Source organism: Palaemon carinicauda, chromosome 40 (assembly GCF_036898095.1).
Source record: "Palaemon carinicauda isolate YSFRI2023 chromosome 40, ASM3689809v2, whole genome shotgun sequence".
Taxonomy (NCBI): domain Eukaryota; kingdom Metazoa; phylum Arthropoda; class Malacostraca; order Decapoda; family Palaemonidae; genus Palaemon; species Palaemon carinicauda.
Window position 1 is genome coordinate 51,735,084 of NC_090764.1, and position 20,221 is coordinate 51,755,304.

General features: G+C 40.7%; 1 protein-coding gene across 1 annotated transcript in view; it reads left to right on the forward strand.

The window, feature by feature from the left end:
- Window positions 1-20,221, forward strand: part of LOC137631778 (uncharacterized) — a 143,650-nt gene that overhangs the window by 76,360 nt on the left and 47,069 nt on the right. The window contains exon 7 of the mRNA XM_068363737.1: window positions 3,012-3,187. Within this exon, the coding sequence (XP_068219838.1) occupies window positions 3,012-3,187 (176 nt within the window). The remainder of the gene's footprint in view (window positions 1-3,011; window positions 3,188-20,221) is intronic.

The following is a 20,221-nucleotide window of genomic DNA, read 5'->3' on the forward strand; positions in this document are numbered from 1 at the left end:
AGGAAAATCGACAAAAGGGCAGTGGTCCAGCGAGGAGGCGTCTCTCCATATAAACATCCTGGAGATGATAGCGGTTTTGAGGGCGTGTCGACAGTTCATACACTTCCTGCGAGGGAACACTGTGGCGTTAATGTGCGACAATGCCACAGTAGTGGCGTATGTAAAGAAACAGGGAGGCGTGAAGTCAAAGGTCCTCTGCGCCCTAGCCACGGAACTGCTAGAGTGGGCTACAGAAGAAGGGATAGAACTGACGGCAAGGTTCATTCCAGGAAAGAGGAACGAGCTGGCCGACGGCCTCAGCAGGGCCGGTCAAGTGATAGGTTTGGAGTGGACCCTACACCCGGAGGTAGCTCGAGCAGTCATCCTACTGTGGGGCTCCCCAGTGATAGACTTATTCGCCACACGTCTGAATGCCCAACTCCCCGTGTTCTGTTCTCCAATCCCAGACCCGTCAGCAGCGTTCGAGGACGCCTTCCAACATCCCTGGGACGGTCTCGATGTGTACGCCTTCCCTCCCTTCAGTTTGATCAGGCAAGTGTTGAACAGAGTGAGTGTGTCCAAACTGTCGATGACTTTAGTAGCGCCCTGGTGGCCGGAGAGAGACTGGTTCGCAGACCTAAAGGAATTACAGTAGCTCTTCGTCCTCCTTGGCCGCTTCCGGACAGGCCAGACCTCCTGCGTCAACCTCACTTTCACAGGTGGCACGAAAACCCTTGATCCCTCCGCCTTCACGCATGGAGGTTATCGAGAAGCTCCTGAAGAAAGAAGGATACTCATCGAGAACCGCGGCAAGGATGTCGGGTTATCTACGGCGTTCCTCAGCGGTAGTCTACCAGGCAAAGTGGGCAGTCTTCCTGAAGTGGTGTGCGTTCAAAAACATCAGGCCGTTAGTGGCGTCGATCCAGGACATTGCAGACTTTCTGGTGTACCTGAGAGACGACGTGGGTTCGTCCATCCCGGCCATAAAAGGAGTTCGAGCAGCCCTAGGTCAAGTCTTCCTCCTTAGGGGCATTGACTTGGGAGCCTCAAGGCACATCTCTATGCTCATCCGCAGTTTTGAGCAATCATGTCCCCCCAGGAGGTACGGGTTCCGCAGTGGGACCTAGCCAGAGTTCTCAAAGTTCTGTCAGAGTCGCCCTTCGAACCTCTCAGGGACGTACTAGACAGAGAACTCACCCTTAAAAGAGCATTCCTTTTAGCCCTGGCCTCGGCGAAGAGAGTTAGCGAGTTACACGGCCTCTCTTACGAGGTCTCACACTCCAAAGGGTGGAGGGAAATTGTCTTTAGGTTCGTCCCTAGTTTTGTGGCGAAAACGCAGAACCCAGCGTGTTGGGATCCTCGGTTTGAGGGTTTTTCGGTGCCAGCCATCCCTTGATCAGACAACCCGAAGGATCTACTCTTATGTCCCGTGAGAACAGTAAGAAAATACCTGGAGAGGACTGCAAAATACCGCCCTCAGATCAAAAATTTATTCATCTCAACAGGCCGGGTGAAGAAACCGGTCTCGAAGAATTCTATCTCTTTCTGGCTGCGACAGGTGATAAGGAGGGCCTACGAGGCTTCTGGGACTCCTCTCCCAGGAAAACCAAGACCTCATGATATCAGGGCTCTGAGCACCTCTCTGGCTTTCGAGAAAAACATGGCTGTTGGTAAGATCCTGAAGGCTGGGACCTGGTCTAGACAGTCCACCTTCACGGAACACTATCTCAAAGATTGTACGAGAAAATCCTTGGACAAGTTTTCCATTGGCCCAATCGTTTCGGCCCTTCAAGAGATTTAAGGCCATAGCCCCAGGGTAACCGGGGGTGTTAATGCCAGGAGACACTAGTTCCTTCCTTAACCTTAAACCCCCCCCCCCCCTTTTCCTTCCTTCCCCGGATCGAACGGGCCAGGAAGATGTTGAGAAGACCTTAATCACTGAAAGGAACACCCTTCAAGAGGACATGTATCAAAGTTGGTTTTGAAAAGGTAGGCCATTTAGACACTTAAGTGAGTTTTTTTGGATAGTTTTCCCCTACTTTTCGTGCAGTTTTCTTGTGGTCGTGGAACCAAGACCTCCTTAGAGGTTCCTTCTCTTGCGTGCCTCCCCGTCGAATCCTGATCCCTGCAGGACACTCCCACCTCCTAAAGTGTAAGTCTCCTAAGAAGGTAGTTTTAGGTAAGTAACCGTGTTGGAACAAATCACAAATTTTTAAGTAATTTGTATTTTTCCTAACATACTTACCTAGAACTACCTTCGGGTTATGGCCCTCCCATCCTTCCCCGAGAACCTGCAGGATCGAGTAATACCTATTTCAATGAAACTTACTGGCGATTCGACCTGAGCTAGCACGCTGCCCAACCCCGGGTCGCCTCAGGGCACGTACCACACTGCCAGAGGTTGACCCCGTAGAAAACGGGAAGAGGGGGGGTAAACTGTACAAAAAGCTAGTCGGTAAGGTAGAGTTAACCAGTAACTCCTAAGAAGGTAGTTCTAGGTAAGTATGTTAGGAAAAATACAAATTACTTAAAAATTTGTGATTTTTCTCAAAATCTTTGTTGTTATAAGATATACAGTATTATACAACAAGTATGAAATGTCCTTTGTTAATATAACAACTAAAGCTAATCATTTGTTTCTGTTTTTATTTGAATTGAAATCTAAATCCATGCTTATTATGTTGATGTTCATAAATTTTTATGCTTATTAAATATTTCATTAGGGCATATAATACTTTTAAGTAGGTTTTTTAAAATCAAATGATTTGATGAGTAGTAAAAATAGTTTAATAAAGCCTCTCATTTTTAATGTTATAGATATATTCAAGGGGTGACTCATTTACTCATAAAAGATTTATCATGTCACTTAAGAACAGTAACTTTTACAGATGGAAAGAACATTTTTTGTTACTTGATTAAGGCAAACCTACATCCATTTACAGTATATTTCGTTAGGCAAAGGTACCTGTATTATTTTTAATGAATGTTTCTACTTAGAATACAATACTGCAAAGCTGTTTTTTTTTCCACAGATACCAAGGACATCATTACTCTGAACTTACCTCATGGTGATAGCTCTGTTGACTTCGCAGCAATGGTTAAGATATGTCTAGGTATCTCCTTGTTTTTTACATATCCAATGATGATGTTTCCTGTGACACATCTTCTCGACAAAACTCTAGGGTTCACAGCTATTCCTTACAGAGGAGTAAGTAATTTATCTTTTCAGTTTCCTATTAACATTGTAGAAATTTGTAGTAAGATCAGGGAATTAATTGGTTTTATAAAGTGATGGGAGACATTATTTAATTGATTTTAAGATTGTTGGCTAAAAATTACCAGTGCAAATAGTAATAAAGTCTGTGTAGAATTGCTGTGCTTTTTTTATAAAAATTTGTAGCACTGTCAGCCTTGAGAAAAAAATAAATTTTCAGATTTGTATGTGGATTCTGCTTATCTTTACAGATAGTTACTATTGTACTTGAAAAGCAATAGAAATGAATCAACAGGTTGATGTTCCAATCTATGTGCAGCATCCAAACACATCAAGTGTGACTGATGCTCCTCCTTGTGAGTTATTATTCTAATCAGACCTGACCTGACCTGCCATCATTCACTCCCAGGCAGATCTTAAGCTCCTTTTTCTTCCCATGCCTTTTGAGTGACAGATTCTTTGTGCCTATTTCAAGTGTATTCATTTGAACAACATGCTTGTACTAGCTTTTCTAGGTTGAATATCCTTAGTGTTCAATTCATACTAATGTTGCACCATCTAGGTGGTTCCATGTATTTTATAGCCTGGAAATATTTTATCTTGCTTTAGCTGCCCTGAAAAAAATATCTTGTTCTCTTTTTTATCTTATTCTTTTTATGGTATATAGTAGAATCTTTTTGCGGGGAACTACAACCCTTCAATTTGATACCCTGTTATTTTAAGGTTAGCAGAGATTGGGTTCCCTGCTTCTAGATATTTGCTTCTACTACCATCAACATCACATATTCTTATACTCGTAAGATCCATTTCGTATTTTTCTTAGGGAGGAAAGAAAGGTGTTTTGTCTACATTCATAGGTGAGATCTTATAATGAATAGGCTATTTTGAAGATGCAAATTATTGCAAACCCTTCTAAAAAATGTTAGTTTAATTTTGTGCTTTACTCCTCTATCAACGTATTCTTTTCACTATATCTTCATGTCCCCTAGTTTAGTTTCTTTTCTTGTGGTGACTTTGTAGTTGTTTTACTTGTGATATGGCCTTTTGTGAAGGCATTATTCTTGTACTTGAGCTTACTTGGGGAATTAAGAGTGAGATAAGTGCCAATATTTTTTTCTGTTTAGTTTATTTAGGAAAGTGGTAGACATTAATTTGCTTAAGGTCATTTCAATTTAGTATCCAGATGACTAGGTCATTGGAGGGTTGAATGAGTTTGTGCTAAATTCTTTACAAACTTCTACAAGCCCTCCCTGTCTCTTAATTTACATTTGACTTATTCTTGGCAGAAAAGGAGTTTTGGAGGATCTCGTATAATCCAGGTATGCCAACTTCATTATAATCATAACTGTAAATTAGTTTTGCAAGACTACCGAGTCATATTTGTAGACTTACAAGGTTCACCAAAAGACTTTTGTCAATTAAGAGGTGGATTTGGTGCTCTGTAAAGATAATGAAATGGAGCCGTAAAGTAAGAAGAGACCAAGGAGAATGGATGAAAAATAAAAGGTAGAATATAGTGTACCCATGGTTGATAGGAAACTTCAAAGAAGTTTTAGTATTAGATATAGTACGTAGTTCTGCAAGTGGTACTCCCATACAGAAATATGCTATTTTTAACTTTACTCCAAGTTTGCCTTAACAGTACTGTACAAATATCAGTTTCAATACAATTCATTAATGAAATCCTGTGTAATTCATGGTATGGCATAGACCTGAATTATCATCATAATTGTTGCTGTAAGATTTTACCTTTATTGGATAAATCATGAAATTAGTTCTCCCTGTCTTTGTTCTTGTGCACTCACTGCCCAGGTCCCCATTTGGTCTTGTCATTTCCCTAGATAAACTAGGTTACCTAATGAACTTTGCCCAACCCCATCCATATCTGCTATTCTTCTAACTAATTGCGCCTCATTTTCTGTGTATTTGAGGTCTTAGTCTATTTTCCCAGCAGTGGTATACTGTATCACAGTTTCCATACTTCTTATCAATATTAAGTCTTACCTCTCCAAAATATTTTCCATTTTCTTTCAGTACAGTACCTGTCTCTATTGCGTACGGTAATCCAGATTCCTACATCCATTTTTTTTTCTTTTTTTTTTGGGGGGGGGGGGGGCTGAAGATATACTTCTGTAAACCAGTAGTCTTGGAATCTCTTTCCCCTTTTTCCAGAGAGTCAAGGTAACAGCATCCGATACGTCTTTTAAGGCCCCTCCTTCTACCATGTGCTGAGACTCCTCTACCTTTTCCCCTTTATACATATTGATATTGAAAATCCCTTCCTTTATACATATTGATATTGAAAATCCCTTGAATCATGTATACAGTTTGCATTTGATACATATCACTGTATATTTCATTTGTTATGTACCCATGAAGTATTCTTATTTGGCTGTATACGAGGTGTATTATAGATTATCTCTAGATTAATTATGATTATGGTACCTAAAACAGTACAAATATTTTACGATTAGTTCTATTTTGCTTTAGCGGTACCTCATCGACAGGTTTACAAGTTCTACATCTTAAGCACAGTACTAATATAACCATTGTTACCATAAAACTATGGTAAATGGATAGTTTGTGCAACATTAACCATATAACACACTTTTCTCAGAAACTTGCAAGGTACTTTTTTTAGCAACCTGTAAGAAGAGGAACTGTAAACATAGAATTAGATACTACATACAATAGTAATTAGCTTTGGTACCCTTTCAATTAAAAATTAGTTAAAAAATAGAATAAATTGCACATATCGTTGGTGGTATTTGTAGTACAGTATTTAATAATGTAAATTTCTGACCGTGCTGGAGGTTCTACTGATTTGAAAACCTAAGTAATATTTAAAAAGCAAATCATAAACCTGATGGGAATTTGGAGTTAACCATGTACAAAGATTCAGATAGGCTTTTATTCTAGTTGTTCTATTGTGAGTGGCTTATAACGTTTAGTCATATGGATAATTTTGTTCAGGTAATTCAAAAACAAATTTTGTTTCTGAAAATATTGTTTACATTTTCAGGGTTTATGGGCTGTGTGGTCCTATAGGACTTTACTGTTAAAAAGCTAGAACAGTGAATCTGATGCAACATAAAATAGCAATAAAATATTTTCATCCTCGGTCCAACATGCAAAGCACCATCCCAGTGTGTATAAGGGAGACCGATAGGTTCAGGCTTTATGGAACCTGTTACAGCACCAAACCAATGACATGTCATCACTGAGAACCAATACTACCTGGGCACTTTATTTGCTACCAGCCACCATCTTCCTTTTTTTCATAATCACTAGTGGACGCCTGTACTGCATGCACTTATTTGACAATATTTTCATGCGCCTTCATTATATTTTGATTTTGTACAGTTGATTAACTTTCAAATTTGTTACCCGGTATTTTTAGTGATTCTGTTAGCATAGTAATATTAGCAAAATTTTATTCAGTTTTGGTATTTTTTTATTTTGAACGTGTTAACTCTAGTTTTGGTTTTCATAACAGCATAACGGATTAGCTTTCAGTGGTTTGTGTTTTCAATTGTGGTAACGGTGTCCTTGTGATGTGGGTAGGACATCTACTACATCAATGTGAATGTGGGCAAAATGATGCTGAGGATAAGGAAAGGTGCCCAGTCCTTGTGATGTGAGTAAGGAACCTACTAAGTCAACGTAAATATGGGCAAAACGATGCTGAGGTTAAAGAAAAGTACCCACTCCAGAATCTGTGTATCGATTTACTTTTGAAGTTTGGTATGAAAAGCAGGCGCGGACTCTTTCCTTAGCATCCTTGGTAATGCTGTGCCAAATGAACTTCGTCTTCAGTAGCTGTGTAGTAGATTAGCATGAGGGATATGAGAGGCCATGGATCAAATCAAACACCTGTCGGCGCATGGTAGCAGGTATCCGCAGTCATAGCCTACCAGTACTGACGTCACTGAGGAGTGTGGCGGTGGACTCGCCGAGGGTAATGTCTTCTGAACAGAGTGGTGTGCATGATGTTCTGCATGTTTGTTACTCTGGATCTTTTCGTTGGACTTCTGCCAAGGTGTTGTAATCCAATCTCAGGTTAATGGCACCCAATGTGTTTATTGACAAGGCATCAGCAATGGAATTAATTTTCCAAGGGACCTGTAGAAGGGTGTAGTTATTCAGCCATGGCGAAGAGATGTAGGCATTGACACCCGGACTAGTCTTTGGACTCTGGAGTGAAGTTGGGCACCAGGGTATGTGGTCCGTGCGAGTGACGGAGGGCATACCTTCTAAGAAGTGGAGAAAGTGACGGAGGACCAAATATGTACTGCCAGCTATTCTCGGTCAAAGGTAGAGTAGCCAGATTCCACCTTGGACAGTTTTCTACCAAAGGAGGTCAATGGGCAGGGTGAGCCATTGACCACTTGCTCGAGTGCTGTTCCAATAGCAACGTCGCTGGCTTTGGTGGACAGAAGGAGAGGGACACATGGCATGGGAAAAGTGAGAGCAGCAATTGTTCATAGGGCATTCTTTGCGTTACAAAAAGCCACTACCTGAAAGGGGCCTCACTTCAGGTCTTTTGGGTTACCCTTGAGGTAGGCATAGAGGGGACAAGAGTGGTGGCAATGGTTGGCAGGAATTCGTGATAATAGTTTATCAGGCCCAAGAATTCTTGCAGTGCTTTTATGGTCGAAGGCATGGGGAAGTTATGAACAGCTGATACCTTCTCAAGGAAGGGGTGGATGTCTTCAGGATTGGTGCGGTGCCCTAAGAACGATACTTTGTTAGTGCCAAAGGTACACTTGTCTTATTGGACTATAAGACTGTTCTGTTGTAGTCGGTCGAGAACGATGCATAGGGGACATAGGTGATCCCCCTTTGGAAGAAGAGAACATATGCCATCCACGTAATATACGTAAAAGGGGTGGTCCCCTAAGATGCCATCCATACAGCATTGAAGTGTCCCAAGCATTACAAAAAGCAAAACAGTAGTAGTTGTGGCCTATGTGGTAACGTCCCTGATTGGTGATTGCCAGACTGGGGTTCAAGTCCCACTTAAACGCATTAGTTCTTTTTGTCACTGCAACTTCACCCTCCTTGTGAGCTAAGAATGGGATGTTTGGGAGTGTCTATAGGTCTACCTGATAAGTCATCAGCAACCATTACTTGGCCGTTCCTGGTCCTAACTTGGGTGGAGAGGGGGCTTGAGTGCTGATCATATGTAGTATGGTTAGTCTCTAGGACATTGTCCTGCTTGCTCGGGCAATGTCACTGTCCCTTACCTCTGCCATTCATGAGCGGTCTTTAAAAACCTTTAAAATTGAATATGTATAGTGGTTTGGGGATGTCTTCTATATACATGGGCATCTGATAATAACTCTTCAAGAGGTTGAGATTGGAGAACGCCTTTGCTTTGTGCAAGTTGGAGGTAACAACGGCGATGTTGGGGAGGGGTTGGTGAGCCAGTCCTGTCTGCATGTTCAGATGCCTGTAATCCCAATAAGGGCGTAGGGAATCGTCCTTCTTCAGGACAATGTGTAAGGGTTATAACCATGGGCCCATTTCTTCCATTTCAGCGAATGTTTGTTTAGCTGATGCCAAATGATCCAGGACCAGACACCTGAAGCTGGCAAACAACGAGGGCCCCATCGTCTTGATGTGGTGATAAATACCAGGGATAGCGGGAACCGTGAGCATTTGGCGAAGCTCTGGATGGAAGACCTCCAGGTACAACGTGAGGAGGTAGGCGGAGGCCTCACGGATGTGGAGTGCAAGGTCGTTGGAGGTTGGGTTGAAGAAGTGTCGACGAGTATGAATCTGCGTTGACTAACTGTCGATGTGCCACATCAACCAGGAGGTGGAAAGGGGCGACAAAATCTGCACTGAGTAGTGGCAATGTTACATCAGCAACAAGGAATTTCCAATGGTATTTGGTGCTCCCAAACAATAATGCGAGTGTCTCCTACCCGTGGGTGGGGATCTCAGATTCCTTGGCAGCTACCAGGCGGATGTCAGCAGGCTGAGAATGACTACGTTGTGTCCTGGTGAGTGACATTATTGGAAGGGAGCGGCAATCACCAGCGTCTACTGAAAACCACACACCTGTACCTGCATCATGTAGAACAAAAAAAAAGATGTGTGATAGGGGAGGCCACCGCCAGAAGTTTTTGGCCACTGACAGCTGTCCGCACATTTCTTCGCAGCAGTCCTGAATCTGGACTGGTGATAACAGAATTGTAGCTGATTAGGCATCAGTAAGTGGCTATAGAGGTTGTTAGTTGCAGCATGAGCGAATGGCAGCATATCAGGCATGTCACGTGATGGGCGTCTGTGTCTCACCTCATTCTTGTCGGCTTTGGTCATCATTAAATAGCTGCCCTTTTCATCAGGTGTGGAGGTGTTGATGGAGGTCTAGAAGGTACTGAAGTAGTTATCCATAAGGATGTTGACTTTGTTCATCTGATCCTTCATGGATTAGGTGTTGAGATCAGGGATGGCGGCGCGTGCAGGTTAGGGTAGCCTTTTGGGTCCCCAACAGTTGTTCAGAAAGTTGAAAAAGCTTGGCTATACGGACAGCTGGTAATGGTTAGATATGTTTTGAGGGCGTCGTTCACTACTGGGTCGTCCCCTAGGTCGCGAAGACAATTAGAGATTTCTAGGAAAGTGTTCTCTGGGATCTCCGTAAGGACATATCTGTAGTCTACTTTGTAGCTTGAGCGAGTCATGCCCTTGATGCGAAAGGGAACTTCGTCGCGCTGGAACCAGGCGAATGCTTCTCTGTTGGCGAAGGGCGGCAGTTTCATCGAGGTGACATGGGTTGAAGAATCATTGTCGGTAGGCAGCATCATAAAAAGGGTAGGGCGCAGCGGTGGGCAAAAATCTGGTGTGGAGCTGATCCTTTGGTGGTCACCAATGTCCAAAGGTAGCTTTTATGTACTAACAGAGAGGCTAGATGAATGAAAGTACAGTAACTTTGTTCAACAAGATAACGTGCTTATATACAGTACAAACAGTTGAAGACAGCAATAGCACAAATATTCAAAACAATGTGAAACATGCAATGACAAGCTTAAGCTGGTTTTTCTATTATCAGTGCAGGGTAGAGCGACAGATAAAAAAAAAAGAAGCAATAGCATTACAGTGTATGAGTGTGTATGAAACACGTGCAGTACAGTAGGCTCATCTTCCCATTGGGATTACTAATAATTAATCGCCACTATGCGTCTGTTGTGCCTCGTGGGGCAGGCCTTAGAACCCAGAAAATAGCCTTGTCTACATACAGGGGGTTGATAAGAATAAGGATCCAGAAGCAGAAGTTTTGAAAGATTGTTAGTTTTCTCTTTTCTTGTGAACAAAAGGTTTTGCTAACAGTTTGGGTTCCTCAGAGTATTTGCCATAGAGAGATCCCATCTGTCAATCAGCATTGGATTTGGCATTTGGATGTTTTGGTAAAGGTGTCATGGTGGATCAGGTCTCTTACCAAGTAGAAGATTTTAGGTCGGGATGATCTAAATCCCGAAAATGAGGCAGCTTAACACCAGGATCCCTCAGTGGGGGCTTTGCTTACTCGTGGGAGGAAACCTTTGGGTGCTTCCCCTGGATTTAGCCTGCTTGCTAATTCACCTCTGACTCAAGATTCCACTAAGCAAGTTACCATTTCTCCTGGTTTCGGTCTACTTGCATCTCTAGGAGATGCCTTGGTTATAGCTGAAATAGTTGAGGCATCAATTTGCTCTTTTTATGGTGCTTCTATTCAAGGATCTACCATTCCCGTAAAATCCCTATTCCTACTGCTCCCTCCTTATCCCAGCCAGGAGACTTTTCAGGCTTAGGAGAAAGCTCCAGTAGAAGTCTATTCTTCTGACTCAAGTATTCCGAGTTTGGTAACAAGGAAGGAGTTGGTGGGGATGGTATCTACAAGGGGTTTTGAGGAGAGAAACTTGGCAAGGAACTCGTGGCAATCTTGCTCGGGATGTGCTTGCTGCCCCGAGTTGAATAATTTTAGTTGTAGAGGCTATGATATATATCTATGATGTGGAATTCGAGAATTCTGTTACTTTTCTTAATCACTTTTGCCTATCAAGGAACCATCCCCTAAGGCTTGTCCCCAGCTTACTCTCAAAGAGGTTTTGCTAGTGAAGTGCTAGTCTGCTATTAACAATCTGGTAAAGGCAAGATCTGGTGCACGGGTGTTACTTCTCAATCACAACCTTGTATAGTAGTGGCATCTGGGATTGGTAGGTGAGAAGACTCCCTAACTGGTCATGATGGTGTTAGTATATGAGGGATATGTTGCTGAAAAGGAATTTTACTACACCCAAAGCATGTAATCCCTTTATAGGGATTTTCCAAAAATAGTTTAAAGGATTCACATAACTTCAATGGTTTAGAGAGGTCTTTCTTCTTGAGAAATGGGAGACTTGTGGCATTCATCAATTGGGTGATTTCCTTCTGTTCCAGTCTATCTTAGGACAGCAGGGTTTACCACCTGACAAACACTTTTTAATCTGTTGACAGTCATGCCGTCTCTTGAAATTAGTGCTGTTTTCGGATGTCAGATTGCCTGTGCAGCACTGGCAAAACTGTTGTGTAAGCCTATTATTGGGTTTTACAGAAGTTTGCCAAAACAAAGTTTTAGTTATTAGCTGATTGGATATGCAGATGGTAGAAGTGGAGGAGTTCCTCTATTGTGACTTATATTCATCCCTCTTCTCCGATTCTTAAATGCCTTGGCCGCTAATAATTCGGCTCCACAGAAGTGGAGAGAAAGTTTTTGGCTCCCTCCTACATAGAAGAAAACATTCAATTATAAGGCTCTGGCCTATAATAGGGGTCAGCAACATATACTGAGGCAACCTGCTAAGAGACTAGCATCTCACCTTCAACCTAAGTCATTCCAGTCTGCGAAATAGTTCCATATCGAGGATGAAAGGTAACAATTCATATTTTTCAGGCAAATGTCCAAAATGCCAAGTACTTTGACATTTTTCAAAGGAAAAAAAATAGCAAACTAGAGGAGGCCTGGTTGCTGGTCTATCACGGAGAGGTAAAGAACTTAAGCAAGGAGTGTTGTTAGGTCAGTGGTTGTCTCCATCATTTTCAAGAATGTTGTGAATTTCTTTTTTCTGTGTGGTCAAAAGTTCTGGTTGGTCTTGTATTTCCAAACCAGCTCCAACAAATTCTTTCTGCCCAAATCCCTAGAACTGTACTCCTTTATCTGCAAAATGCTAGAAAAGAAGCCATAGAGAAATGCAGAAATGCAATTTTATAAAATTGTAGGCAGACTGCTCACTTTAGCGACGAAATACACTCCCGAGAGAAAATTGATCCTTAACCTATCTCGTCTGAACAAACCCATCAGATGTGAATTATTCAAGATGACAACCATTATACCTATCTGCCAATAACTATATCTAGGGGCTAGAATATTTGCTACAGATTATAATTATCATTACTTGCTAAGCTACAACCATAGTTTGAAAAGCAGGATGCTATTAGCCCAGGGACTCCAACAGGGAAAATATCCCAGTGAGGAAAGGAATTAAGGGAAAACTACAAGAAAAGTTTAAGAACTTATAAAAACTTGAAAATAAGAAGAGGATGAAAATTTCAGAATAACAAGAGGAAGAGATAAAAGATAGAATAGTGTGCCTGAGTGTACCCTCTACCAAGAGATCCCTAACCTAAGACATTGGAAGACCATGGTACGGATGCTATGGCACTACCAAAGACTAGAGAATAATAGTTTGATTTTTGTGTGTCCTCCTATAAGAGTTGCTTACCATAGCTAAAGAATCTCTTCTACCTTTACCGAGCAGAAAGTAACCAGTGAACTACTGCAGTGGAGTAATTAACTCTTGTTGAGAGAAGAATTTTGTTAATTTCAGTGTTGTCAAGTGTATTAGGAAAGAGGAAAATGTGTAAAGAACAGGCCAGACTCTTCTGCGTATGTGTCAGCAAAGACAAAATGACCTGTAACCAGAGAGAGGGATCCAATGTAGTACTGTGTGGCCAGTCAAAAGGACCCAAAAACTCTTAGGGGTAGTATCTCGATGGGTGGCTGGTGCCTTGGCCAACCTTCTACCTACAAAGACTTATTTAGCACATTCCTATACATCTTCTCTTTTGACCTTACCTAGGGTTACGGCTTAGGAGGGGTTCATACAAGTTCAAAGTGAAGCTTTTTGGCCTCAATATAGCACCAAAGGTGTTCACAATAATATAAGACAGTGGTCAAGCTACTTCAGTTGCATGGAGTTTGGATGACTGGATAGTGTAGGCAGAGACGAGAGAAATGTATACAAATTGGGTCCTGCAAGTTCTTCAGGACTTGAATTTCTTGATCAGTTTCACAAAATTAGAAATAGTTCCTTTGGCTAGGCCTGCACTGGAACCAAGTGAAGTGGCATCTCGGAAGATAATTTTTCACTGGGTAATTTTTCTTCGGAGTTGTTTTTCCCCCATATGCTGGCTGGAAAAGGTCTTTGGCCTTTTCTAGTTTGCTTCAATTGTTGACCCAATTTAAAGATCAGGGTGAAAGATAGTAGATTGTGGAGGAAACCAGGTTGAAGGGAGTTTCAAGACAATCGATCTTGTGTACCCAGTGCCTGAAAAAAGATGCTTAGATCCTAGACCTTACCAAAGGCTCTCTCCATATCGGTCCCGACCCCGATATCCGTGATTCTTCACATAGATGCATCCAAGTTGGGTAGGGAGGTCACTCAGAGGAGACTGTGTGTTTTGGAAATGGTTCCCTCAATTTGTAGCATTTCACTTATATATGCTGCTTTTCCTGAGATTTTAAGAAGATTAATTTAAGGAGGAAATATGACAAAATTCTAATTTACAACTAGACAGCAAGCAATCTGTTGTCTTAGGAGAGAAGGGTCCTACTTGAGAATTCTCAATGCAGCAATTCTCCGCATTATGAAATTCACCTAACAGGTGTGTTGGGGCAATCTAACAACAATAACCTCTCGGGTCTCTCTCACCATGGCAGTGGAAGCCCTGTCCAGACAGATGGGCCTGGCCATGGAATCTGCATTGGATCCCAGATCTCCAAGTTGACCCATTTCTAACAAATGAGAATCACTAGTTTATGGTTTTTGTATCTCCTATTGTGGATTCTCAGGCTGTTGTAAGAGATGCCTTGAACTAGAACAGATGGTCCTCAATTTGTTACTTCCAAGTGTGATTTGTAAGGTTTTGAAGACCATGACAGAATTTCTGGGACAGCTGTGTTTGTGGCTCCACAGTGGCTGCTGAATAGTCCATTGTTTTTCCGTTACTTAACCATCACAGGCCAAAGTAACACCCTCTTCGACCAGCATGACTGTATGAGAGATTATGGAGTCGGAATATCTTGCTTCCTCTTATCTTACCCTGGACCTTCACTTTTGGATTTTTACTCCTATATTTACATAAGTCTTCATCATACAAGTTGACATATTTGATGGGATGTAAGATGTCTTCCACCAGACAATAACAGTTGGTATGGGAAGTATGAATGGCCTTCTTTAAGTCTCCATGCCAGATAACCTCTGATTTCTTGGCCTCCTTTCTGGGCCACCTCTTTGAAGATAGGAAATTTAAGCCAACAACAATCTTGTTATACAAATCTGTTTTACAGAACCTCTCAAGCAGGTGTTTAAGGTGGATTTAGACTTAAACATGTTCTGCAAGATTACTTGATCTTTCACTTTACAACAGCTATCCCTACCAAATCCTTGAGTGTCTTGATCGCTTATCAGATTGCTAGAATTTTTGGCTAAATTAGATAATTCCCTCAAAGAGTTATTCCAGAAGGCTATATTTCTAATAGTTTTAGCATCAGGGGCAAGATTCAATGTACTTCAGCATTATATAGAGAACAGTAATTCCTAACCGTCACTCCTTCTCATCTAATTCTGACTATGGGTCTCCTACTTTAAGCAATAACAAAAAACCTCTAGTGAGGTAGGAGCATCATTATATCACAGTTTTACTGTCTAAGGATGGCAACCTCTGTCCTGTGTCTACCTTGCAAACATATCTGTAGAGATCGTGATATTCAGCAGGTGGTTTGTTTCAAAATACCCAGACCAACAAATCCCCTTTCTGCAGGGGCTATCTGTATTCTAATTACATCCCTCATACAAATACAAAGCTGATTCTTTTTACATCCCTAAAACCCTTGAAGTGAGAAAAACTGTTTCCTCGTTGGCATTTTTTGCTATTATGCATTTTCAGGACATACGGAGCTTTATGAGTTGGTCTGGGCACAAGTTATTTGTAAGACTATCTGAAACAGATCTAAGCAGTCTAATGCGTGTTGCTCTGCTAATTCCTGGCACCTATGTAGGGAAATATGGACTAAGAGTGGTCCCCTCAATAGTCCCATGGCAGAAGCACCAACATGGACATCTAGCTCCTTCACCAGGGATCTTCTCTTACAAGGTGAGTGTCAGACTTAGTTTTCTTCTCGCCCATTTACACCTGAATTAGATATTTGCTTAGTTATAGATTATTTTCCTTTATGTTACATGAGTTTGTCCTAGTGTTGCTGATATTGATCCTTGGGACCTTACAGTACATTAACCACCCAAAAATGTGGTTTTGACATAGGAAAAACCTATTTTGGGGGTTCTTGTTTTGTCTCCTAGACTCTCCCTCCTCCCAAGTCTTATGAAGGAAAGGGGGACACACTAGTCTTACTCTGAATATGGGAGATAGTGGATGGGTTCAAACGAAGCACTCGGGTAGTATTGTCTCCAATATTGGTATTGGTTTTCGGTGATGACAAATCAGTTCTCAGACGAATTTTGACTTTGAAGGGTCTGTGATGGGTTCAATAGAACCTAAACCCTTGAGTCTCCCATATACACACAAACAAGAAGGTAATACACTGTGCGTGGGGCAGGAAAAACAATATTTCTTTGATTTTTTTTGTCTTATTGGGTTCCCTGTTGTAGCCTTTAAAAGTGAAGTCCTTTCGGACGACACAGCACCTCCTTAAATAAGTTTTCTTTCTTCAAACCTTGCTCTATCATCTCAAAAACTTCTGTTGGGTAAAACTAGGAGTGTTGGTAAGAATGAAATGTAAGGAATTTTAGCCTTATGGTCTGGTGCTGAATATAGGAAGACCATTCAATGCTGTCATGGCAAATGATGAAATGTTTTTCTATTAAAGAATTACTCACACATGATAGTAATGCATAAAAATGTCATATTCATATATTTATATTTATTGAAGTATGAATTTCATTGACACATTCATACATTAAAACATTGGTTATGTATATATTTGAAAATTTAATTTGTTAAAAATATTTAATTTTGTTTAGAATGTTAAAATTTTTAAAGCTATAGAAATGTGAAAGAACCACTTCTGATTTTTTTTTATTACTGGGAGGTAATTTGAAAATTTCAGGGAATCTATTGTGATCTTGGAGCTACAGTATACAACACTGTAGTTTTCCATACTTAAAAATCATGGGCCAAAAGTTTTAACTAATGCTATCCAGTAACTTAACTACATATTAATTATCTTTAAGGATTGCAATATATCCAACACCATTTTCTGACTGTGAACCATCAGTTGAGTCTTACACGTGATCTTTGTGAACAGCGTCATGGTCTTAGAATTTTTAGTTATCCTCATCCATATGAGTGTTCTTTGTGAAGTCTTTTGCCCAACTGGAAATTTCAGGTGTGATCCAGGTGGGATAATTTGAGGATGGTAAGCTCCAAGAATTTTGTGTGTCATACCACTAACTTATTTTGTTTGAAAAGCCTTTTATGGTCTAGGTCTGTAAAATTTCTGAATCCCCTTCTTTAAAGACATCTAGGGAAAGATTACATGGACACTTAATTCCAAGGAATTAGAGTGAATTAGTGCATAAGAATGTTTGATTTATTTTTTCTTAATTGGTGAAACACTTGACTAGCTTTATTATTCCTTGCATGAAAGGTAATTTTCCCCAACTTTTGGCCAGTGCAGATTTACGATAGGAAGACAGTACTGTACTCCAGAACAGAATCCAAGACCCTCATTATGAACTTGATCTGAACTTTTTATTGCTGCTTTTGATGCAGGTTACAATTTTGGCTTCAATAATTAAAAGTACTGTGAACAGCATTTATTTCATACAATAACTACAGATTGATGTCTGCTTCCAGAACTGTGTGAGATTGCTTTTTTGGCTTTTGCGTGTGCAATATTTACCTTCCATTTTGTGTGTATCAAGGATTGTGCATAACTGTTTTACTGTTTGGCCAATGGATAACAGATTGTTTGTCATTGTTACAACAATATTGCATTTTTTTCGCTTCTGATATCTAGTGATATTTAGAAATCCTATAACTTGATTTTTTTATTGAAAAAATTGAAAACTTCTTGACTAGGCATGGGTGTTTACAATTTCAATGGCAGTTAGTAGAATATGGTAGCCATATTTTATAAATTTTGACACTGAAATGTATGCATGTCAACCTTATGTGAAATATTTTCAATAACACTTGGTAACTTGGAAAATATGCTACTGTACTTAAAACAGTTCCTTGTGGGACATATTTTATAATACACAGGCACATGAAAATTTTTTATTTAATTTTATCTGGATTGGCAGTCTGGTAGGACATTTTTTTAACAGGATGTAGTCTTGAATATCAATATGTGGTAAATTTGATACAGCATAGTGTATCCAAGTAATAGCTCCAATTTTTATACCAAATAATTTTATATTAGTTACTTGTCTCCTTCATTCATATCCTGTGAATTAAGTGTAAGTAATTTATGAGTAAAGTTAAGAACTACATTTCTGCAATCCATATTGGGTTAGAGCATTTGAGAGTTATTAGGTATCATTTTATTAAAACAAAATGTTTAACATGATTCCACAGCTTTCATAGACTTTTTAGTAACACTATTAGTGATAACAATGAATAGTTAAGGTAGTTGTTTGGTTTTATTAGTACAGTAATTGCATGTTACCATTGTCTGGATAGATTATTTTTTATCTAGTTCTGAGTATTGAGTTGAAATAGCAGCTTTAGTTGAGATGGTTAAATATTTGAAATTTAATTCTTACATTAGGGAAGACCAATAACTAATTCTTCAATTCATTATAATTTAGGTCCTCATGTGATTGGTAGTGATTGGTAGTTTCAGGAGTTTGACATTATTATTTTGATGAATCATACATTTGTCAGTACTAGTGTGTCAAGGACATACTAGCAATATATTTTAACCTAAAACAATAAGATAAAAGTTTTCTGTCTCTCTCCCACATCCCTCCTCTCTGGGCACCTAGTCAACCACTATTGGGTGGAAGGTAGAATTTGCTAGCCTCCTCATACTAAATGAGTCAGATCAATGTCTAACCAGCTCCATCGTTTCATTTGATCTTGTTGTTTTTTAATAAGTTGAAAATCTTCCTTTTTGTTTTGTAACAATTAAAGAAAGATTAGCAAGGTTTTACTTCTCTGATTTTTTAAATATTAAACTTAGCCGGTGAATATATATATAGCTTACGTCTCCGACGGTTGACAGATTCCAAAAACTCGCGAGCGATCACCATGATGGCTGCCGGGTGTGCCCACCAGCGCCGACTATCGGCCAGATACCGCATATACTTCTCCAGGAGTTCAGTTCTTCTCTGTCGGTGGTAGTGACAGCATTGGTTCCGCTTGCGCTTAACCTCAAGTTTCTACTGATTGGTGAAGTACTTGTTCATGGTTTTATTGTTTTCGCTGTGTTGGTATCTTCGATAAAACTCTTGAAACCCTTTTTTTGATTATTGTTGTTGAACTTGGCTTTCTTTTTGGACTTTCTTTGGAATTTTCACAATGGCTGACCCATCTCCTGTCTATCGTAAATGTGCGAAAGACTGTAATAAACGTCTTCCTAAAGCTTCCATCGATCCTCATTCTATTTGTGTTAATTGCCGAGGTAAATCTTGTCAATTAGGGGATCGATGTGAGGAATGTATTGTTTTGTCTGAGTTTGAGTGGTTGGAGTATGATAAATATACTCGGAAACTCGAAAGAGATAGGGTTAGAAGAAGCTCTTCTAGATCTCAAGAATTTTCCTCTTCCCATGCCCCTGAACCTAATCATCCTCCTGTAGTGGTAGTTTCAGAACCCCCTATTGGCACTAATGAACCTTCTATGCGTGATATGTTAATGGCCATTCAAGCGTTGGGTGAGAAGGTCGAATCGTTGGCCTCGGACAGAAATCAACTTATGTCCGACGTTAAGATTTTAAAGGGTCAAAGTGATAAGGTGAAAAGTGCAACAAATGTGTGTAGTGTTTTGCCGGAGGATTCGTCTGTTCGTGCTTGTCGCATGCCTAGTCCGAGACCTCTTTCAGGCTCCCCTACCCCAGGGAGAAGGAATGTCGTAGGACCTAAGGGGGTGAGAGGTGTAAACCAACGAACAGACGTTCCCTCAAAGGTATCAGACGTTGCTCTTCAAGCACGTCCTTACTATAAGACAGGAGAGACGAAGTTCTCCTCGTCTTCCGATGATTCGTCTGTTAAAAAACCTTGGCGTAAGGTTTCAAGACCATTGAAGCTCAAGTCAGTCCCTTCAGGACAGGTCCAGCGTCCTGGCTGTAGTCATTAGGACAGCACCGACCTTATTCGGTCATCGGAAGATTATTCTCCTGTTAAGCGCAAACGTTACGTTTAGTTCGAGGGTCCCGTTCGGGGTGATGACGCACAGGCGTTTCCGATGTCCCAATCTGTTTCGAGTTCGGTTGACCCTAAGTTAAGCGTCTTGCAAGATATGCAGTTAAAACTTTCCTCCTTAATGGAAGTTTACGATCATGTTCCTGTGCGTAAGGAACCTTTGCTTGCGGTTCGTCACGGTACCGGCAAGCGTGATTCAGGTCTTCAACCTCCTAAGCGAGATTTGTCTCCTCGTCCTGACGTTATCTCTAATGTCAGCTTTGCGGTTAAACGTGATTCAGAAAGTGTTTCCCGACAGTCACGTCAGTCATGAGACTTTGAACTTCAATTTCCGCAGTCACGACGTGACGTTGAGCTGCAGTCACCGCAGCCCCGACGTGACGTTCATCGGCCGACT